This window comes from Cotesia glomerata, linkage group LG7 (assembly GCF_020080835.1).
Source record: "Cotesia glomerata isolate CgM1 linkage group LG7, MPM_Cglom_v2.3, whole genome shotgun sequence".
Taxonomy (NCBI): domain Eukaryota; kingdom Metazoa; phylum Arthropoda; class Insecta; order Hymenoptera; family Braconidae; genus Cotesia; species Cotesia glomerata.
The window spans coordinates 2207365-2232725 of record NC_058164.1 but is presented as its reverse complement, the minus strand read 5'-3'; the positions used below and the strand labels follow the sequence as shown (position 1 = coordinate 2232725).

The window sequence follows — 25361 nt, the reverse complement described above, 5'->3', positions numbered from 1 at the left end:
AACTGTTTTTGTTCGGATACGCTTTTATTCACACTAAAATAATAGTTTTTTAAATGAAAATTAAATTAGCCGACACTTTAAAATTTATATAATTTATTTTATTGAAAAATAATTTTTAAAAAATTAAAAGAAAACTTTTCACATCTACAAAATTAAAAAAATTATATTCTAATTTAAATAATATTATCCTAATTTAATTAATAAAAAAAATAAAAAATTGTTGCGTGTCGGCTAATTTTAATTTTAATAAAAATTTTAATATCATGTTTTTTAATCAAAAAATATAATATTTCCCGGGTTGATATCGATACGAAAGTTATCACAAATTACCGACAGTCGTAACAGAAATTTACGCTTAAAATTTTGGCGCTAGTGTGTGATGTTAAAAATATGCGCAGGTGCGATAAATATCCACGACGCAGAATTAAACCAATGACGTGTCAACGTGATGGAAGTTGATTGGCTGGCAAGAATCCCAGGATGCATTGCAATGACGCGGTGCGAAGAGTGGGAATTTTACCCTCTATACAGCATTAGCTTTCCCTTTCCACGGTCTCTTTGACCGTTGTCACCCGGATGAGTTAGTTCGTCGTTCATTTCTTAACATTCACGGTTCAAGGTGATTATCCGATTATAAAAAGTTTTTTTTATCACTTCATAAGCCGCTTGGTGCTTATGAAGCAATTGCTTTGTTAGAATTAAATTTTATACTTCGGAATATCAGTAATCAATAATTAGCGTTATGGACGGTGAAAATAAACCGGATACCACAAATCCGTCGCAGGAAAACAGCAATGAAAATAATCAACGGCCAGGACAAAACCAAGGTGGCGGAGGTGGAGGCGGTGGAAACCGTGGTGGAGGACGTGGTAGAAAAGGCTCTAGATTTTCTAGTGGCCGTGGAGGTGGTGGTCAAAGAAATAATAATGATATGCAGGTAATTTTTATTTTATATTTTTTGTTTTTTATAGTAATTTGGAAGTTGGAAAAAATTCGTTGTTCAGCGCGTCCATTTTCGGCGCCATTTTCTTTACCACGCGGTCTTTACACGGGATGGCTGACAATTTAATTCAATAAATTTATTTTTAACATAATTGTTACAATAAACACATTTTTTTTTTTTTTTTATTTAATATGCAATTTAGTTTTTTTTTTTAAACTTAATTTAAATAATTTGCACATGTAAAAAAAAAATTGAAATTATAATAAGTATATAGCAGATATTCAATAATTTTTAGAATTTTTTAATAAATCAATATGTAACTTGAGTTAACTGAAACCTAAAAATTTTTAGAATTTTTTTTTAATGAAAAAGTTATTGCAAAAAAAAAAAAATTTTGCATTTGTAAAAAATTTGAAAAACTGTAAGTGTATTTTTTAAAAAATATTTTTTTTTTCTAATTTAAGTATTAAAAAAAAAAAAATTACCTCAAAGGCTAACTTGTAGACTGCTAAATTCACTTAACAATTTTTCAATTTTTTTAACAAATGGATTTTTCCGAAAAATTATTTTTAAATCATTACATTTTTTATTTTTTTACATTTTTACATGTCAATTTTTTTTTCTACTTTTTTTGCCATAATTTATTTGTGAAAAAAATTCTTAATATTATCAAATATCTGCTAAATTAATTTTCATAAAAAAAAATTTAAAATGTCGGTTCACTTTCGTATTATGAAATAAGTTAGTCCAAAATAAAAATTAGAAAAAAAATTGACGTAGAAATTAAAAAAAAATTAAGAATGCAATTTTTTAAAAATAATTTTTTGAAAGAAATTTTTTTGTTGAATAAAATTAAAGAATTGTGAAGTGGCTGCTAACTTTAATTTTCTACAATTTAGCATACAAAATGCAATAAATTGCATTTTTTTTATGACATTAAAGTTAACAGCCACTTCAAAATTCTTTAATTTTATTTGACAAAAAAATTTCTCCAAAAAAATTATTTTTCAAAAATTGCATTTTTGATTTATAAAAATTTCTACATGTTAATCTTTTTTCTAATTTTTCTTTGCACTAATTTATTTCTTGAAAAATTATAAAAATTATTTAATATTTTTCTACAATAATTTACTTAAAAACTTTTGAGTTTGAAATGATTTTTTTTTAATTGAAAAAATTTTTCCAATTTTAGTTTTTGAACTTGTTCATTAATAAATAATTTTTTTTTTCAGATGAAAATGAGTGATTCCATGATGGATGATCAAAATATGCAAGATAACATGGGAGGAGCAGGCTTAATGGGTGCTGGGCCCCAAGATCATGATGGTGGTGGTGGTGGTGGCGGCGGTGGCGGTGGTAGAGGAGGTGGCGGACGCGGCGGTGGTGGTGGTCGCGGAGGCGGACGAGGTGGTCGTGGCGGAGGCGGTGGTGGTGACAGAAACATGGGAAACCGATCACAAGAAGTAATTATCAATTCTTCTTATATTATTATAAATAAAATTGTTTACTTGATTAAAGTTGAACGTATTCTTATCATTATTTTTCAATTTTATTATCTCAGGACCGCTTAATGGAAAGAATAATGAGTCTCAATGGTCCAACCCACGATCTTCCACCCCAAGATACTGCTGAGAAAAAATTCAGTGGCCGCAATCGACTCTACGTTGGAAACCTCACCAATGATATCTCTGAAGAAGAAATTAAAAATATGTTCAGTCCTTACGGTGAAATATCAGAGCTCTTCGTCAATAAAGAGAAGAATTTCGCTTTTCTGAGAATGGTAAATTTTTTAAATATTTAATTACATATTTTACCAAGTTATATAGCTAATAATAATTATTATTAATACTTTTCTAAATGATTATAAAAATTACCGTCTGAGCTTTAGTGATAATACTCCTAGGCTGCATTTTTTTAAATGTTATGATTTTAAAAAAATTTTAATATATTTTATTATTCATCATAGAACAGTGAAAATAAAAAGGAAAATTTTTTTCTTACAGGATTACAGAATAAACGCCGAAAAAGCGAAGCACGAATTAGATGGAACAATGCGTAAAGGCCGTCCAATTAGAGTAAGATTCTCTCCTCACTCTTCAGCTATAAAAGTAAAAAATCTAACGCCTTGGGTGTCCAACGAGCTTTTGGAGAAGTCATTCAGTGTTTTTGGCGAAATAGAGCGGGCGATTGTAATCGTTGATGACAGAGGAAAGAGCATGGGTGAAGGAATTGTCGAATATGTCCGAAAACCATCGGCTTTAATGGCTCTAAGAAAATGTAACGAAGGCTGCTATTTCCTCACTGCGTAAGTTTATAATTGATTTATTTTTCAAGTTAAAAGACCCAATTATTGACACTTGCAATTTTATTTTAATTAAAACAAACAAATCAGTTCGAATAAATTAAGGAGGTTCGAGCGAATCTAATGTAAAAAATAATTTCCAACTTTGAGCTTTGAAATTAAGTATACGTATAAATAAATATGTCATTTATCTAATCCCAAAATTTAAAAAGATCCACCGTTTAGTTACTTAGATATTAAATTTTAAAAATCACATATTTTATCTCCTTATACACGGGCTCTTATGGCGGATAAACTTTTGTCGAGACTTTAATTATTTTTTTCGATCTTAACCTCCTAACTTTAACGGATAAAAAACTATACAGAGTGTCCCAGAAGTAACGGACGCCATTGTAGCATCTGATAAACAAAATAATTCTGAGACGAAAAGTCCTTAGCCATTTTTTAATCAGACGCATAGATAATTAATTATTAATTAAAATAACGTCCTTTTATGCGTTAGAGAGAGAGAGCACTAGTGTCAAGTCAAGTGCGTTCCAACGAAGACGCTTGCACGTGTGAATGTGTAAGTAAATATGTGTGACTACGTTAGCTATAGAAACTAGTTAGTCATACAGTTAGTTGTGTCTTTGTTTGACACATATTTTACTGGACACTGGCGCTCTCTCTCTCTTTCTAACAAATAAAGAGACGTTATTTTTAATTAATAATTAATTATCTATGCGGTTAATTGAAAAATGGCTAAGGATTTTTCGTCTCAGAATTATTTTTTTCATCAGATGCTACAATGGCGTCCGTGACTTTTGGGACACCCTGTATACAAGAAACTTGGATTATTGCAAAATATAAAAACAATTTAATAATAATACATTACCGATGTAATTTTTGAAATATTTCAAATTAAATTTTATGTTTGTAACTCGTTTATCGTCAGCTATTTATTCGAATAAAGATATGACAACATCGCGTCAACAGCTGAGAAAAAAGAAAAGGATAGAAATATAGTTACAGAGAGAGAAATGCTTAACTCACACACTCATCCACGTCTCTGTTATGGGTATAATCAAGCGCGCTATTGCCAAATCTGTTTATTTATTCCGGCAAGTAATAAATACCAAAGTCATTTTATTACTTTGCTTTCTTAAATAAGTAAAAATCGTCAATTATTAAATTGTTTAAATTAAAATAAAGAATTTTGATGAATATTGGGAAGACTAAAATTAAAAAAAAATTTTAACATTATTTTGACTCATTTAGTTACGCTCGAACTTCTTTAATAAATAAAATTTTTGAATTATTAATTTCAACATAATTGTTTTTTTGAGAACATTTTATTTTTTTAATTGAAGTAAAATTACAAATGTCAAACAACTAGGCCAGTGTCAATAGCTGGGTCTTTTACCTTACGACCCCGACGCCACGCTTGTTTAATTTGTTTGATTGTACAAGTGCCAAATATTCATTTGATTAGGGGAATATTAATTGAAGTCCGAATTAGGAAGCATAGTTAGATAAATTTTACGCTTTACTGTGTGCCAAAAGTTCGGATACATTTTTATTAAAAAAGAAAAATTAATTATTGATTAATTTTTTATATCACCTAGAGATTAGTTTTTTTAATTATAATTTATTCGTCTTTCATAGATCATTGAGACCGGTTGTCGTTGAATCACTCGAACAGCAAGACGACATTGACGGTTACCCAGACAAAAATATTCAGCGCAAGAATCCCGAATTTTTCAAGGCCCGTGAAATTGGACCACGCTTTGCTCAGCAAGGTAGCTTTGAACATGAGTACGGTACCAGGTGGAAACAATTGCACGAGTTGTACAAACAAAAGGAGAAAGCTCTAAAACGCGAAATGGCCATGGAAGAAGAGAAGCTTGAGGCTCAAATGGAATTCGCTAGATACGAACATGAAACTGAGTTACTTCGAGAACGTAAGTTTCATTTTATTTTAGTAATTTAATTTCATCCCTGCCGCCACGCTTGAGTGATTGAATTTATAATCATCAAGTGCCAAATGTATACTTAATCAGGGTAGAGTAAAAGAAAGCCCAAATAGGAAGCACGATTGTAATTAAATTGCTTTACGTGTGCCAAACCTTTGGGTACAATTTTACAATTTAAATAAAATTAGTTTTTATTTTATACTTAGTTATTTAAATATTTTTTACCGTTTGTTCTGTAGAATTGCGTCTTCGTGAGGCTGATCGTGAACGACAAAAACGCGAATGGGAAATGAAAGAAAGACAAGCCCAAGAGCGCCGTTCGCGTGAGGAAGAAGTCCAGCGTCGTCAGCAAGAAGAAATGGCGATGCGCATTCGTCGGCAAGAAGAAGAATTACATAGACGTCAGCAAGAAAATAATCTCTTTATGCAGGTTTGTAATTAATTATTGAAATTAATAGTTGTTAAGGTAGTACGAGCACTAAGGCAACTTTTTATTGAAAGCTTGATTTTTTTTTTTTTTTTTTTTTTTAATATGAAGCTTAAATATGTCTGAATAAATTCCGAAAATTTGAAGGAGATTACCCGATTATTGAAATAAATAATTGACTTTGAAGTTGAGTGGTTTCACGACAAAATCTCTCCGATAAAATACGCTTCAAAATCTCGTTGTGCCTTCTTATCATTATTTTTGTGTATATTTATACGAAATAGATCATCACAACTATCAGGGATAATAATATTATAATTTCAAATTAGATTTAAGAGGGGAGATTTTGTCGTGTCACCAGTTAAGCAGTTCAACATTGATCTTATAGGGTTAACCTTCAAACATTGATACATTTTTGTGTTAATTTAAAATTTTAAGGGTATATTAATACATATTTTAAGAATATACAGTAAAATTTTTGAAGAAAAATATTAAAAATTTTCCGAGTTACTCACGATCTCCTACGGCACTAAAAAAAAGTCCTCCACTTCTGGAGTGATTACGGCTTTCTCCGTGGATAAAACGGAAAAAAAAATTTTCGTTAAACTAGAAGATATTGTCCGTACAATGACCCACGGTCGGAAAAAAATATTGAAAATTGACAAAATGGCGGCGTTTAAAAAAAAAAAAATTGAATTTTACCCAAAATTTTGGTCGTTTTTGGCCTGCCAAAATTCGATTTTTGATCAGATCAAAAAACTGGAGTGTAGTCGCATGGAGAACTATATATAGAGCATGCAAAAAAAAATTTGGTAATGATCGGATCATTTGTCTTCGAGTAATCACTCCAGCAAATTCGAAAAATGCTGTTTCGAGAAAAACGCGTTTAAAGATAAAATGATCCTATTCTTACTACCGAGCGGCTACTCTTTAAATGGATGTAACTCAAAAACCTTTTGAGATATCGATTAAAAATTTTAATGTTATTTTTAAAGGTATAATCTATCGAAATATGAAAAAAAAAATCGGATTTTTGAAAATTTCACACTGGTTGTGCCCCTTAAAAAACTTATGAATGAAAGTAAATATATTAGTGATAAATTTAATTCAAAAAAATTTACACTTGCCTGACTAATTAAAGTGTATTAATTATAAGAAAAATAAATGCCGCCATTAGCCAATGTTAAATGTATATCTATAAATTGAAAAAAATTTACTGCTCTCTACTTACCGCGCTAAAATCGATACCTATCCCCTTGAAATAAAATTTTCTTGCTAAATTTTTATTTTATTTTCACAGGAACAAGCCATGCGTGGAGGTGGTGGTGGTGGTGGTGGCGGCGGCGGTGGTGGTGGTGGTGGAAAAAACTATGACACCGCTGGTGCTAACGACCGTGATCCCTACAATGGACCCGATGGTAAGTTTTTCTGATTTAATCATTTTTTTTTATTTAATATTGATGCAGATTATTCAACATGAAAAATTTCCGAATAAATTAATTATAATGCTAAATTAATATGATTTTCTTTTTGTTATAGGAGGAAACAATATGCCAGTGGTAACGTATTCTTTTTAATCAACTTATTTAACAAATTTATTTTTTCCTCGAACATTGATTGCTAATCTAGTCATTCTAACTCTCATAACTCGTATCATTCGAAAATGGATTTCATCATAAAAATTTAGAGCGAAAATTTCATATTCAGAAATTGAAAAAATTCATCAGTCTTGTTGTTTTCAATCCGATGATTTATCGAAATATTTTATCGCTAAAAATAAGGTAAAGTACCCAGTACTTGAACAGATTTGACAGTGTATTGTATTTGACCACGATTTTAGCACGTAAATTTCATCATAACTGACTAAATCAAAGTGACTCAATAAATTATATTCAATTCTAAATATATTAAAAAAAAAAAAAAAATCGGTATTACATAAAGAAAATAATTTTTTTTAATTATTTAAAAAAATCCTTCAAGAGCCCCAGTAGTTGAACATTAAACTGTGACAGGCTGCAGTACTTGAACACCTCTGTACCAGAACTTGAACAATTATTTAGTATGGCTTTAGACACTTTGTGTTAAAATAAAAATAAAAGATTTTAGGCCCAAAAATAAGTATTTATTATATATGACATTAAAGTTAGCAGTCACTTGACTATTTTTTAATTTTTTTTTTAACGAATAAATAAATTTGTTCAAAAAAATTATTTTAAAAAAATTGCATTTTTAATTTTTTTAAATTTCTAAATGTCAATTTTTTTTACCATAATTTACTTGTTAAAAGAATTCTTAAAATTATCAAATATCTGCTAAATTATATTATAAAATTAACATTAAACATACATTTAAGTACTTGTTAAAAGAATTCTTAAAATTATCAAATATCTGCTAAATTATATTATAAAATTAGCATTAAACATACATTTAAGTCCTTTACATTAAGAAACATTCAAATATATTTTTACTTTTTGTTTACAATGTGAGGTTAAAACGTGTAATTTTTTTTTTATTTCTCAAACACTAATATTCGCCCTAAAAATGATAAATTTTGTTTATAGTTTTTTTACTTACTTTATTTGTATAATATTTTTGTTACTATACGATTGAATGTATTTTTATAACACTTAAAATATTTATTTAACATTGAGTTAGACAGTTCAAGTACTACAGTCACGTAAAAATGAGAGACGGTATACTTGAACACACGGCGCTATGTCGTTCAACTTTTGGGTCCTACATTTGAAATTGGGAGGTATACTTGAACAGCTAAATTAAGGTAAAAGCCCCAGTATATGATCATGTACCAGTATATGATCACTCCATGTATTTGTATATCTATATTTGCAAATATAGGTATACAAATACATAGAGTGATCATATACTGGTACATGATCATATATTGGAGCTTTTACCTTAAATATAAAAAAAATAATTAAAACACCTTATTAACAACAGAATATTTTGCAAAATGATCTATATTTTTGATTGGTTAAGTTTTCTTTATTGAATGCTCAAATATTTTGGGTTATTTCGTCATTTTTCTATTGTGGTGGTGAGTATCATTTTCATTCAAAAATGGATACTAATCGACAGTTTGAATGATCCCGTCATTAGATATTAAATAAAATATAATATTTAGCTTTAACATTAAAAAATATTTCTTGTATCATTAACTAAGACATCAAGTTATCTTAATATACATTAAATATTAATGTTTACGGCCGGAGTTTTTTAATAATATAAGAATTTCCAAACTGTTCAAGTACTAGGACCATTTTTAAAATTGTTCAAGTACTGGGTACTTTACCTTAGCGCGTGATTATTTTTGTTCGATATTATTTTTGCATGATGAAAATATAAATTTGTCCGTCGTTAAAAAACACGCGTTTACTCTTACATTTCTGATGAATATTGATGCTAACAGAGTTCTTATGCCTGCAATAAAGTTCACTATTCAACTTTTAAACTTTCAACAAGCTTATATAAAATTAAATAATCTTTCGTTTATTAAAATTACTAATTAAAATTTTTATTTCGTATAAAACACAACCGCATGGAGTTATCGACTGACGTTTATAATTTAACTTGCGATACGTTCGCTTAATTGATATCGTTCGATAAAAAAAACTTGAACAAAATTGAGTATTTTTTTCATCACCAAATACCGTAGTGTGCAAGCTACTTGCACCGATATTGATAAATTACTTTATTCAAAAATTATTTGGAACTAAATCGACTGTCTTGGAATAAATTTTGTATTTCGGACAGTCGATTACAAAAAATAAAACTGCTGAAGCTTATTAAAATATAATTATTTGGGAGGGAAAAAGTATCTAAGAAAATTTATCAAATCAAAGAGATTAATATCTCTTTAATTAAATATATCAGTACACGACTTACAGTCTGTACATATTCCTCCGTAGTTATAAGGCTACGTTATAATTTTATTTTTATCTTAAACATAATTCCGTTTATTTCACAATGAATTAACTCGCGCAAGAAGTTTAATTCGTTTGGTGTCAATAGGCATCTTGTAATTAATATAATAGTATTTAACATTAAGATGTTATAACTAAAAAAAAATAAAAATAATTAAAATATGTCACGATTGATTTCTCCATGTGTGTGCAGGCAAAAGACTCTGTTTTATATCTTTGAGTGCAATTATTTTTATATAAAAAAAATAACACCTGATACTTAATTATTTCATTCAGGTTTTCAAATAATTTTGTCTAATTATACAGACGAAAAAATGCCCAACTATATTAATTAATTATAAGAAAACGCGCCGTACTTTTTATTAAATTATTAAAAGTTTAAATTATTTTTTAGTGGACAAAAAGACCCTGATCAAGTCTTTTAGCTGCTTAGAATAATTTATTTTTTAATATTAAATATAATTATATATATTGGGTAGAAGTACCGTTTTTTGCGACCTTAGCATCATTTTTGGCCAGTTAACACGGCTGCCCAATTTTAAAACACAGTAACTGCAAAATTTTTATACCTGATTTTTTTTTTTTAGTATTGCTGCATTTTTTATAACTTTTAGACCTTAATTTCAAGTATTTTTTCTTAAAAATATTTATATTCAAGTATTTTCTATTCATAAATCAAATTTTTCATCAATTTGGCGGGTAAACTTTTTTTTTAACAAGAAAAATTGGAAAAAATTTTGAAATATTAGTTACTGTGTTTTGAAATTGGGCAGCCGAACATTTGAATTAATTTATAAAAAATTATAACCATATTTTTGTTGAGTTTTAAAAAATCCTCTAAATTAAAATAGATGAAATAAAAATAAGTGTGAAGTTAACTAAGTATCGAATTATCGCAAAAATGTGGTCCCCGACTCCTTATTGGTTAAAAAATTAATGCGCGCAATTTAAATTCCTAGTTTATATTGAAACAAATTGAGTTTATAATTATTTATTAATATAAATTCTTTTCTATCGTTTATTTGAACAATTTTCGTCCAAAATGTACAGAAATGCAAAAAAAAAAAAAAAAAAAATTATACGCCTTTATAGCTCTCGGAACCCACTTCGGATGTCATAAGGGCGTATAATACAAATTTTGTTTTTTTTTTCTAAGTCCAAAAAAATTTTTAGTTTGAAGAAAATTTTTTTCTGCATTTCTGCACGTTTCATTCAAAAATAAGTTGATTCCCAAAAAAAAATTTTTTTTTTTGACTTGAAAAAAAAATATAGAATTTTTATTATACGCTCTTATGGCATCTGTAACGCCAAATTGCCATAAATGGTACAGTGGCCACAAACAGTACTTCTACCCTAATTATAATAATTTAAATTACCTGGTTAACAAGATAAGTGTTATCGTTCATGACGAGCATTGTCTTACTTAAGTAAAAAAAATTGCCAAGGTGTTGGGCATTTTTATCGGAAAAATGTATAACAATAGCGATAAATTCAACGAATTTATCCACTAGCGATTTAGCAATCTGATATAAATTGAAACCTTATAGATAAAACCTAAAATAGGGTTTCTATAAAATAGATTCGCGTTTTATATAATTATCTTAAAAAAAAAAAAAAAAAAAAAAAAAAAAAAAAAGTTATGACGGAAAACAATCTCTAACATTATTTTTTCCCCTTTCTTTTCTATGTGATATTGACGATGATCTGCTGCTGTGTGATGGATGGTCACCTTTAATGAACAAAACCATTATAAAACTATTAATGGTTAACATCCCAATAATCTGCAATACAAATCAAATCCACTGTTATGCGTTTCAATATAAACGTCGTACGTGGTGTTACGGTTAATCAATTCAAACAATTTGAATAAACCGTATTCTTCGTATGTTGTATATTATATACATATGTACTCGACTTGATAACTTAAAAATTAATTTAATTAAATTATAAAAAAAAAATAAATGTAAATAATCAGGATCCTAAATCGTTCATGGACGCGTATAATAATATGGATCGCACGAATCACGGTAGCGGGGGTTACGATGATCGTGGACCAATAATGGATCTTATGGATATGCGGGTTGATATGAACAACATGGGTGGCGGTGTTGGTGGTAATAATCGTGGTAATAACGGCGTCGGCGGTGGTCGTTGGCAAGGTGGTGGCAATGACCGTAATCGCCAGGAAGATTTTCCAAATAAGCGTCGACGTTATTAGAAAACAAACATCACTATAATTATTAAATAATTAGATAAATAATAACTGACTAATCAGCAATAACTTTGAAAAAATGTCAAGCGAAATATGAAAAAGGAAAAATTCTGTTTGAATTTATATTAATTTTCAGTATTACCTATCTGTGTGTTAGAACAATTTAAAATTGATAATTTTTATTATCATGACTGCATTATTACTATCATCATCATATTGTGTTTTTTTTTTGTTTTTCAATTAGACTTATTGAAAAATTTAATTTAATTTATGCTAGCCCGCTATTTCCTCACGTAATTATCAGTCTTGATTCGTTTAAATTTTAATGAGGAAATTTTATCCAGTATATAATTTAGGGACTCATTGATTTAAATTTTACACTATTTGTTTGACTTAGTCATTCATTTTTACTAACAAATATTAATTAAATTACTAACAATATTATTTAGATTGTCTTTATAGTTAAGTCTTAATTTATTCATTCGATAATGAGTAATTAATAGTGCATGAGCACGTTTATTAATTCTTCCGTGGAACGTGTTTCCAATAATATCTACTTAAAAACAAAAAAAAAAATTAAAAAAATAAATACAGTTATAATTAAAGGGATTACTTTGATATATGCTAAAGAAAATATAATTAATTGTGAAGATTCCTGGGTTGTAATAGGAATGCAAGCATATTTTTTTTTTGTATTTAATCCTTTTAATTATATAGTAATTAATAAAATTTATATCAAGTAATTATCGTTTAAATTTCAATCAATTGCTGTTGAGATAATTAGATAAATGTTTGTTTGATAGCTAGTCAACTTATCTATAAAAAATAAATTATTAAATTGACAATATTATTACTCAATAAACTTAATTCCATGTAGATGTTTTTTGAAGCTCAGAGAAAGGGTTTGATTTTTTTTGTGTCGATATTTATTTAGGGTGTAAAATAATTCTTTATGGTGGTTTAAAAGAAAGTTTATTTGACATTCATCAAATTATCTTGATTCTGAATTGATTGAACAATTTAATTAATATTATTATTATTACTGTCTTGAAAAATTAGTACTAATTAATCGAATAAAAATATTTAATAATTTTATTATCGTGTAAACTCTGGATAATAAAATTTTTTCATGGTTAGTCTGTAAGTATCTAAAAAATCGTGACACACGATTGTTAAAAATTGAAATCATATTTTTTTCATCATAATTTTGATTGGAAAACTTTCTTAAAATTATCTGCACTACTTATTAATACATGAACTATACATTATGTATATTTACATGTAAATTTTTATGAAAATAATATGATTTAAAAAATAATAGATGATAATTACAGTACTGATAGCGATATAACTAAATAGTTAGTATCTTATTCAATTATTTTTAATTTCCTTGTCTTCACACTAGATGTGAATTTGTCTCACGCTAATTATTATTAACTTGCTTGAAACAATTTATCAATAAAATTTAAAAAGCAAATGAATATAAAAAAATTTTTTTTCTATCAATATACTCATGATTTTATTAGATCTCTTGATAAACAGTCTTCAATTCTTGTAATTGACTTTGAAAAAAAATATCACAACTTAGCTTTGGAAAAAGAGACATTCAGATATTACAGTATCTTCTACAATATCAATTTTGAGAATTTTATTACAACATTCTTTAACGGCGGATGGAACAGCAATCACAAGATTATCTTTCTTTCTTGAATCCACTAGTCAATGAATTCCACTAGTCCACTATGAGGTGAGTAGTTTTGCAAAAATGTTTTACTATTCAATTGAATTCCAGTGGGATGGATCTTTTGTGACTATTTTTATCAACAACAATAAAAAAAACTTTTCTCAAACATTTAATAAATAATTATATATTTGGGGGGGAATTTAAATATTTTATAATATATGTATATATTTTTTTACAGGAATTTATTTTTTTATTTTTATCTTCAGTAACATTTATTTTTAATTTTTATTTATCAAGAAGAATTAATTCAAACTTGATATTTATTTTTATTTTTCTGAGTCACGTTAAAAATTTTTAATTACACTTTCTTTTTTTTTTTTTTTTTAATTATTATTTATTTATTATTATATGGGTGATTTTCTTTAAGAACGTCTTAAATCTGTACAAAATTGTCCAACCAAATTATTTTTGATTTTATTAGAAAAAAAAAATTAACAAGGGCTACAAAACTATCAGCTTAATCTTAATAAATAAGCAGCCGATTTAATTTTTGCTTTTTCGATATTTGTGTATCTTTTGCCATATAGCATGACAGGGGACTGTTTTTTTTTATCAAATTGAGAAAAATCAAGCAAACTATTTCAATGCATTCAACTTTTCAAGTTCTCAATGAATGTTTACATTAATTAGAATAATATTAAGACTTATGGATCCAATTTTATAAATAAATTATAAATAAAAATAGTTGCCAGGGGACTGATTTTTGAAGTGGCCCAGACACATATTTCCAGCACAAACGATGTTTTGACACTAAATAAAATGGCGATAAAGCGCTAACAGCCCCATGGTTATTAACTCAAGGCTAGTTAGATCCTTATAAACCTTACAAAAGGTAAAATAACACGCTGGACTTTTTTTTTTTGGCTTTGAACTTCTGGCAGGGGACTGTTCTTAAAATGCCTGGGACAAACTTTGGTTTAATGAATTTAATGAAACAAATTAATTTTCGGTACTTTTTATTGAAGAAGATTGTTAGTTAACTAATTAAGTTTATAAACATTATAGACAAAATTATATATTATGGACGAATAGCTTAAAATTTAATTTTAAAGTTTCAATTTTGGGAAAGGGACAGTCCAAAAGACTATTTCAGCGGTTTACGAATTTATAGCAAAAAAACTAAAATTTATTTCATTTTAGTTTTCAATGCTCCAAAAAGAAATATTTTTTTACTTTCATAATAAATTTTTTTTAGTAACGAAATAACAATTTTTCTTATAAAAAAATGCCCGGGACAGCAAAAAACATCCTTACAGAGAATCACCCATATGTATATATTTTTTACAGGATTTTATTTTTATCTTCAGGAACATTAATTTTTTATTTTTAATTATCAAGCAGAATTAATTCAAACTTGATATTTATTTTTTATTTTTATTTTTCTGAGTCAAGTTGAAAAATTTTAATTATTATTTTTTTTTTTTTTCCCCAGTAAAATTAAATTTTTTTGAACGTTCATAAAAAATAACTTAATATTTTTTATTTAAAAAAAAAAAAAAAAAAAAAATCGCGATTAATTTTAATTTATTATAAAATTAGCAATACAAGTTCCTAACTTTTATTTGCAATATTTTTTTTATAGTATGATTTTTTTCACTTAATTAAATTGAAAAAAAAAAAAAAAAAAAGAAATTGAGGTAATGTAAATGGCACCTTTAATGGAAAAAAAAAAAAAATGTCTCAACGCAAAATAACATTTTGCTAATAATAAATGTATTATTTACCTTTTTACTGTCTGCAGTTATGGAGAATTGAAAATTATCCACAATGTAGGTATATCTATAATTAATCATTACAATGAAGCATTCATAAAAAAATAAGTATGAAAAAACCTATCTATATCTCACCAACAATATAACGAGAAAACTAACGAATTTTTGTTGGATTTAACAGCAGCTCAGAGCTTGAATTGTTACCGAAGACAACCTAAATATATATATGCTGATACACGATTTATTATCTGATGGTTGTCGCGGTTTATTTTTTAAAAATCTGAGCTGTGCTAGGCAATTAAATTGTTTATTCATTCAAAAGTATGGTATTTAAATTAAAAAGGGAATGGGGATGATTTAGTATCTTTGAATATAAATCTATACTTTCTACCAGTATCAGATTGCCACTGGCAATATTCTCTTCTTTAATACCGCTTCTACGTCGTACTTAATAACAAATCACGTTTATTTCATCTGATATTCTTATTTATTTTCCTTTTTTTTTTGTATTCGTACAATTGATACTTTTCTCTTGCCCTCATAAATAAGAAGCCATATTGTTTGGTAATTGGTTTTCTCAGCCATACATATTCCATTAAATTATCATTAATATTTTATTTTTTAATCAATAAATTCAAACGAGTTTAAGTTTGTATTGAGTAAATTATTTTGGAAAAAAAAATTTATTTATAGCGTACATGTTGTAATTTTTTTTTACTCAATTTCAGGTCACAGCTATAGCAGTTTATTGAGACATGGAATTTATTTAACATACCAGATGTTTTGTGTCAAGATCAATATTTTACTGTCAGCGCTTCAAATCCACTGAATTCATAATTTCGTAAGTGATGAATATTTATTTTATTAAATTAACAAATTTATAGTAAAGGAAGTCCTTTCGCTCTAGTTGAGTCACAACAACTGTAGTAGCCAATATTCGATAAATTAAAATAAAAATTCCTAAAATTAAAAAATAAATAGTATATGAGGCATTAATCGTTGAAATTTTAAAAATTAAAAAAGAAATAGTTAAATACAAAAATTAATTTCTTGTAAATCAGTTGTTAGTAACCTGTCCGTGATTTGGCAACGCTTTATTTCGGATGTTTTTATTTGCACAATATAACCTTAAGGAGGTATGGGAGTTAAGTCGTAATAATGAGATCAATTTAAAATTTTTAGGATCGATAGAAATATATTTAATACGTGTTGTGTTAAAATTTCAGAGACCTAGGGTTGATAGTTTATTTATAAAACAAGATTCAAAACAGGTCATTTAATATTGTAATGACATACCAAATCTCACACCTACCCTTGTTTTAATAAACTAGAATTTGAATTTGCGCGCGCAAGCGCGCGCCTGACTATAGCATTTGCATATATTTTCATGCTTATGATATATTCGACCAATCACGTTACGAATAGTTTGATGCCACATACATTTCATCTCAATTTTACGTTAGGATTTCATGATGAAAAAATAATGAGAAAGCTTCGAAAAACTCATTGTAAGAAAAAAAAAATTTTTCAAAAATTATTGAAAAAATAAAATTAAGTTAAGGGTACTTATAAAAATAATTGAGTTTGAAAAATCTGAATTTTAAAAAAATAGTCAGCCATGGCAAATGTGGGTTATCTTGACGGCAACGTCGTACATGGTGGATCGCGCGGGAAATTTAAAGCTTCAATGAAATAGGTTAAAAGAAATATCAAATAGGTTAAGAAAAATATTATAAAATTGTTATTATTTATTATAAAACATAACATAATTAAATAATCAATATTTTAATTCTTTAATATTTTGATATTTCTAATAGCATTACTTGTAAACATAATACACACGTACACATCAAAAACACAAACTTTTTAAAAAATATTTAAAATTAAAAAACTTATTATTTTATTCAAATTAAAAATAAATTATCAATTATTTGATAATAATATAGTTATTTAATGCATAAAAGATTATTCCGGTAAGCTAAATTTCATTAAATCACTAGTAAAAACTTGTTAAGTTTTCTGAAGGTACAGTCTCGAACAAAATTAATCCTTAAGTCACGTACTATAGTATAGCTATATATATGCATTTTGAGATGAAACTCAGTGAATGGACTGTACGTCCTATACTTCCTTAACCATGTTTAACTTTTTTCAGTCAAAGTAAATAAATAAATTAATTAAAAATGTTTAGTCACAAAACCATAACATTCTAATGTCTCATGGCAGGAATGCTAGTATTTTTTAATTATTGTTTTATTTTTCAATTATGAATTATGAAAATTTGTTAACAATAAATTAATTAATAAGTAAGCTAAAAGCCCCAATAGATGATCATGTACCAGTATACCTATATTTGTGAATATAGATATACAAATACACGGAGTGATCATATACTGTTACGTGATCATCTAGTGGGGCTTTTACCTTATGTATGAAAAACATAAGCGCGTTAAAGTTTAGTTTGAATTTATTGAATGGTCTGAAGCTCGCGCGCTACACAACGTTGCCAAATGTTCTGATGCCATTTAAATGTAGGTTACTTAAAAATTTTCTGTGATTTTATAATTATAATTTCTCCATAAATTCCACAGCAACCTATATATTTTATTGCAAAAAATCGAACCTGAATATTTCGAAAACCTTATTTTGAGTTTTTTTTTTTACCTCATCTAATCGGTGGTTAATGCCATAATTCGAGAAAGTTATTAAGGTCTGACTTTCTCGTAAGACTCGGAAAAAATACTAACATTTTTAGAAATTTTTTTTTCAAAAATTTCCACGGTGAAGAATAAATTAAAATTCACTAGTAGATACATAAGGACTTTAACTATTAGATAGTAATTAATTTTATGCATGATCTAATATTTTTTATTTAACATTGATGGCGAAAGGATCTTCTTAAAAAATAATTTATAAAATTTAATATGATGATTCTATCTTTCGGGTCTGAAAATATTGATGTTCAATTATCCCAACGTGTACTGAATAAATTTTATATGTTATCTTTAACAATTCATATGCGAGCTGTTATTTTTAGTATTTAACAAAGTATTTTTATTATGCAGATCAATAACGACAACGAGGTAGATAGTGACGTTACAGAGAAAAATCAGAGCTTCAACAATGAAGTAGGAACTTTTAGATATTTTTGTTTGGTAAGTTTATACAATAGTAAATTTGATAAAAATAGTTTTATTGAATTTTTATATGATGCCTACATCTTTCGGGACTGATTAACTTTGATGTCACTTTTCAAACTGATTTTTTATATTTTCAAATAAAAGTTTTGTTCTGTATCCAATTGAATATTAATCAGATTTATTTTTCTTTTTAGCTTGAGGCCAATAAAAATAAAAATGGATGAGCGGATTTACTTTGAAGGCACAGAGTTGGTAAGTGACTTATCAAAATTTAATTACTAATAATTAGTTGGGATATTTTGTTTTTAAACTATAAATAAAAATTTTTTTTAAATATCAATAAAATTAAAAGACTATAAGTGATCTTTTCGTAAAATTAACTAAATCTATATTATTAAGAGAATAAGAAAAATTTTGTGTCCAGGATAGGGATCATATGACAAAATCGGTTTTTTTAATATAATTTAATGTCATTGCAAAGATCTTGATTTGAATTTGTGCCTTTTCAAGATTTCATATCATTCTCACCGATAATCAATTTATGATGATCAGTATTTAGGCTGCATTCGAAAATTTATTATCTCTAGATACTTAATTAAGAAATGACCTTGTATTTTGAGAACTATTGACATTTTTAAAGATATAAGCTCATCCCAATGTTACACTCATTAAGAGCTTTCATTTGAGTACCCACATCAATTTTTCATATGTTCTATATATCTATATATATTATATATATATGTATATATGAAAAATATATCAAAAATGCATGTGGGTACTCAAATGAAAGCTCTTGATGAGTGTAATGTCAAGATGAGCTTATATCTTTAAAAATGTCAATAATTAAGAAATAACCTTGTATCTTGTGAACTATTAACATTTTTAAAGATATAAGCTCGTCCTGGCATTACACTCATCGAGACCTTTCATTTGAGTACCCACATCAATTTTTCATATATTTTATATATTTATATATATATTATATATATGTATATATGAAAAATATATCAAAAATGCTTGTGGGTACTCAAATGAAAGCTCTTGATGAGTGTAACATCGGGATGAGCTTATATCTTTAAAAATGTCAATAATTAAGAAATGTATCTTATGAATTATTAACATTTTTAAAGATATAAGCTCACCCTGACATTACACTCATCGAGGCCTTTCATTTGAGTACCCACATCAATTTTTCATATATTTTATATATTTATATATATTATATATATAAATATATGAAAAATATATCAAAAATTCATGTGGGTACTCAAATGAAAGTTCTTGATGAGTGTAACGTCGGGATGAGCTTATATTTTTAAAAACTACAATAGTTAAAAAAGTACAGTGCAATTTAACGAAAGTTATTATTTAATAAAACAAAACTTGAATTTTTCATATTTCACGGCAGTCACATAGTGACTGGAAGGTTGCTAGTTTTTATTAATATGTTGATCTATTTGAATATGATGCTTACATCTTTCGGGACTGATTGACATTGATGTCAAAATTTTCACTGATTTTTTTTTATAAAAATTAAAAAATTCACTTTTTAAAAATTACTTTCTATTAAGGTAACAAATTTTTTGCAGCTCTCAATTAAAAGAAGAGATATTCGACAGCTGAGGAGGAATCATCGGCTGTTTCATTGAATTTGTGAGCATAAATTTTAAATTTTATATAGTTATTAATTTCTATAATAAATAAAACTGAAAATTTTGCCTGTAGTTGAACTTGAAATGTATTTCTGATTCATTATTTAAATATTTCTTATGAGTTGAATCTTTTGATAAAATGATTCGATTTTCTTATTCCAAAAAAAAAATTACATTTTCACTTTTTATCAAAGTCAAGATACTTTTTTATAATGAATGAAGAACGCAGAGGTGACATTATTGCTGATTTTTATTTGATTTAAAAATTAAATCTGAATATATTTTTATTTTACCCAAATTTTTTTTTTTTTAATTTTAACATAAAATTAATAAAAAAAATTTTTTTAGTTTCGAGTTTCAAGTTCGAGGATCAACATTCAATTATTCAATTTCCACTGAAGATGCATTGGTAAGAATTATTCCAAATTAATTTTCAATTCACTGGACTATATTTTTTTTGATAAATCATTAATTAGATATCGAACATGAAAAAATTTTGATTCAATGAATTTTTTATTTGCAATCGAATTTCAATTTTAAAAAATTAATTATCAAATTTACGTAAATATCACTAATTAAATTATTATAGATAAAATAAATGATGAATGTCTAGTCTACCCTTACCTTTTCTGACAAACATTTGATGTCAAAAAATTCTGATCATATAATCACACAAAAATTGCATTTTCCAATTAAATAACATGAGCTTAATAAAATTTTATTTTTTTTTTACAGATTCAACTTTTTGAACGAATTCAAAGCCAATTATTCAGTCTCAAGTGTAATTTCACTGGTAAGAAAAATTTTTAAATAAATTTCCTTAAGGAAGTCCTTTCGCTCCAGTTGAGTCAAAACAGCTGTAGTAGTCAATATTCGATAAATTAAAATAAAAATTCCTGAAATTAAAAAATAAATAGTATATGAGGCATTAATCGTTGAAATTTTGAAAATTAAAAAAAAATAGTTAAATACAAAAATTAATTTCTTGTAAATCAGTTGTTAGTAACCTGTCCGTGATTTGGCAACGCTGTATTTCGGTTGTTTACATTATTATTTGCACAATATAACCTTAACCATGTTTAATTTTTTACAGTCAGTGTAAATAAATAAATTAATTAAAAATTTTTAGTCAAAAAACCATAACATTCTAATGTCTCATGGCAGGAATGCTAGTATTTTTTAATTATTGTTTTATTTTTCAATTATGAATTATGAAAATTTCTTAACAATAAATTAACTAATAAGTATGTATGAAAAACATAAGCGCATTAAGGAAATTCGAGCGTAACTAATGAGTCAAAATAATGTTAAAATTTTTTTTTAATTTTAGTTTTCCCAATATTTGTCAAAATTCTTTATTTTAATTTAAAATAACTTAAACAATTTAATAATTGATGTTTACTTATTTAAGGGGGAAAATACGTGTAGAAGGCCGTTTTCATGCTGATTTTCATTAATTTTTTTAAGATATAAAAAATTAATATTATTTATTGAAACTATCAGGTTATTTTATACATATATTTATGAGGATTTTTTCGTATTAAACAACAATATAACTTAAAAATTAGCGGAAATATCAGCTGATACACATCGTAGGTTGTCATCCGACTTGGCAGTTGGTGTGCAGTATGGAAGCCACAATTTTTATCTGAAGTCACTCGGCACAGAAAAATTACTTTTTTTGTATGTATATATTCTATATGAACCTCAATTCCAAAAAAAAAAAATAAAAATTTGCATTTTTTAGAGGGCTGTGAAATTAAGTCGTGATTTTTCACCATTTTTCCATACATTGTTTATTAAAAAAAAAATAGTTTAAATAATGATATCGCTTATGATGGAGGTTCATACTCAGCGTAATTGTATAAAGAAAAGTAATTTTTCTGTGTCATTGATTTCAGATAAAAATTGTGGTTTCCATAGTGCACACCAACTGCTAAGTCGGAAGACAACCTACGATGTGTATCAGCTGATATATCTGCTATTTTTTGAGTTATATTGTCGTAAAATACGGAAAAATATAAATATATGTATAAAATAACCTGATAGTTTCAATAAATAACATTAATTTTCATGCCTTAAAAAAATTAATAAAAAATCAGCATAAAAACGTCTTTCTACACGTATTTCCCCCCTTAATAAAGTAAAGTACTTAAATAACTTTGGTATTTATTACTTGCCGGAATAAATAAACAGATTTGACAATAGCGCGTTTGATTATACCCATAACTGAGACATGGATGAGTATAAGAGTTAAACATTTCTCTCTCTGTAACTATGTTTCTATCCTTTTGTTTTTTCTAAGCTGTTAACGCGATGTTGTCAAATCTTTATTCGAATAAATGGCTGACGATAAACGAGTTAAAAACATTAAATTTGACATTAAATATTTCAAAAATCATATCGGTAATGTATTATTATTAAATTGTTTATATATTTTGCAATAATCCAAGTTTCTTGTGCAGATAGATAGATAGATAGATAATAAATTTTATTGTTCCTAGAGCCTAAGCTCCCTCAGGACCATCAGCAATAATAATACATTGATTTACATTTTTACGTATTATAGTAAAACTAAGTACAAATTAATTATTAATTAATGAAACGTTCACATACAGCTTTTTAGTGATAGACAGAAAGATCTTATAATTCTAAAATATAATTTAATTTAATATCAATTTAAAGCAATAATTCAGAGTGATGATTAAAATAATTACAAATAAATCTAAGACGCATAAGTATTTAAAAATATAAGTGTATAGTATAAAGTTGGGAGGTTAATATTGAAAAAAATAATTAAAGTCTCGACAAAAGTCTGTCCGCCATAAGAGCCCGTGTATAAGGAGATAAAATATGTGATTTTTTAAATTTAATAAGGTAAAAGCCCCAATTATTGACGCTATAAGAGACAAAGTTATGATTTCATTTTTTTTAAGCAATCAAATATAAATATCGATGAATTTTGTTTGTGGTAATGTCTTCAGTAATGTTTTAACTAATCAATTTCTTTTTTTAAAATGATAATCAGTGATATTTACTAATTAATTTTAAATAATTAAATATATGATCTGGATACACCAATTATTGACGGGTTAAAAAACTGATTGATCTAATTATTGACGTACCGTAACCCCAATTATTGACGCCCCTACTGCACATGCGTCGAATCATTTGGTTATATTGTTATTTATCAAAAACTTGATATAAAGTAATCAATATTATTAAAGTTAATTAATAATAATTTCTATGAATGAATAATTATTATGAAAAATATAACAATTTGTTTAAAAACTTATTTAACACTAAAACACGCAGAGTTATTTGACAGTTAAAAGCCTTGAATATAATCGCGTATATAACGTATTTTATACTTAAAAAAGGCGTCATAGCGCTGTCGACTGGCTGTCAATATGGGATTCACCATAAAAATTATGAACTAGTTATTGACTCCCATTATTTAAATATCATAAAGCATACAATTAATTTCGATTATTTAATTTTATAAATATTTCATATATTGTTAATTAAAAAAAAATAGACCATATAATTACATGAAAAAATTAATTTAAACTCGGCAGTTAAAAAAATCCTTTTCTAACCAAAGTTGTTAAGAAAATAGACGCTCGTAAGCTGATTTGATGAACTGGTGCTAACTTTATTTTTTTTAATAATTAATATTTAATATTTTGAACTGAATGTGATTTTTTTCAATTTTTTAATTAGTTAGAATTTAATAAAAATTTATTTGATCGTTATTCTTATTACAGATCATTTAATATATTTAAAAATAATTTAGGGTGTCAATATTTAGACCCCCGTCAATAATTGGGGCTTTTACCTTATCTAAGTAACTAAACGGTGAATCTTTTTTAAAATTTGGGATTAAATAAATTACGTATTTATTTATACGTATACTTAATTTCAAAGCTCAAAGTTGGAAATTATTTTTTACATTAGATTCGCTCGAACTTCCTTAAAGTTTAATTTGGATTTATTGAATAGTCTGAAGCTCGCGCGCTACACAACGTTGCCAAATGTTCTGATGCCATTTTAATGTAGGTTACTTAAAAATTTTCTGTGATTTTATAATTATAATTTCTCCATAAATTTCACAGCAATCTATATATTTTATTGCAAAAAATGAAACCTGAATATTTCGAAAACCTTACTTTGAGTTTTTTTTTTACTCTATCTAAGCGGTGGTTAATGCCATAATTCAAGAAAGTTGTTAAGGTCTGACTTTCTCGTAAGACTCGGAAAAAATACTAACATTTTTAAAAATTTTTTTTTTTCAAAAATTTCCACGATGAAGAATAAATTAAAATTCACTAGTAGATAAATAAAGACTTTAACTATTAGATAAAAATTAATTTTATGCATAATCTAATATTTTTTATTTAACATTGATGGCGAAAGGACCTCCTTAACAATAAAAAAAAAAAAATACCAATTTTACGTGATGAATTCTGGCTAGAGTCCTGAATTAAAGATGACAACATATCGTTCATTTTCTGATTTAATCTTCATCTCTTATATTTATATCACCAACTTAAGGATAAAAACAATAAAAAAAAAAAATATATCTGTTGCAGAAAGACGAACTCGACGAATTCAAAGGAACATTAGAAGATGAATAATAAATAAAAGTATTATCAAATAACATAATGTATAATATATTAAGTTATAAATGAAATACAGAATAAATATAAACGAATAATATCAAAGCTTTGACAACATTATTTTTTATTAATTAACCGCAGAAAGCCATCATATACACCATTCACTCTAAATAAAAATCTTTACGTCAATGACAAGTAATAAACTTAATAATATATATTTATATATATTTTACATAAATATTAAATATTATAATTAAGTAAATAATATATATTTTAATTGAAATATACATTATTACGTGAGTTGTGTGCTAAACAGTACAAAAATTATTGTAAACATTTAATAACGTTATGAAATAATTGGCGGTGATTTATTTATTTTCTTTTAGTTTTTTAAATTTATGATGTACAGTACAGTAAGTGCATTAATTATTCAATAAATCGACATGAGACGCGGTACAGTAGTCAATAAATACACGGCCGGAGCGGGTGGAAGGAATGATTTGGTGTTTTGAGCTTCTATTTATCTAAAAAAATTACTATATTTATTTATATTTTACTCAATTACTTATTTTAAACCGACAAAGTATCTGCCTTTATTTTAATTACCAAATTCGTTTTTTTTTTTTTTTACGGCGTTATTAATTTTTAAAATTATTTTACATTGCAAATAAACAGAAAATAGCCGTGGCAATTTTTTTTTTTAAACTCACCGGCACA

The 25361-nt window shown here is 26.5% G+C and overlaps 1 protein-coding gene across 2 annotated transcripts; it reads left to right on the top strand.

Annotated features, from left to right (window-relative positions):
* Window positions 1–549: 549 nt before the first annotated feature.
* Window positions 550–24749, top strand: LOC123268503 (protein no-on-transient A-like). 2 transcript variants are annotated; one of them, XM_044733645.1, is made up of 16 exons: window positions 550–937; window positions 2176–2406; window positions 2505–2723; window positions 2947–3248; window positions 4890–5185; window positions 5437–5627; window positions 6925–7042; window positions 7164–7183; window positions 11541–13524; window positions 15962–16074; window positions 18299–18388; window positions 18568–18625; window positions 19963–20026; window positions 20374–20434; window positions 20761–20818; window positions 24618–24749. In XM_044733645.1, the coding sequence occupies exons 1-9, from the start codon at window positions 743–745 to the stop codon at window positions 11781–11783; spliced, it is 1815 nt and encodes a 604-aa protein (XP_044589580.1). In that variant the 5' UTR covers window positions 550–742; the 3' UTR covers window positions 11784–13524; window positions 15962–16074; window positions 18299–18388; window positions 18568–18625; window positions 19963–20026; window positions 20374–20434; window positions 20761–20818; window positions 24618–24749. The 2 variants fall into 2 exon arrangements, with proteins under 2 accessions (XP_044589580.1, XP_044589581.1); XM_044733646.1 differs by lacking the exon at window positions 11541–13524.
* Window positions 24750–25361: the final 612 nt, after the last annotated feature.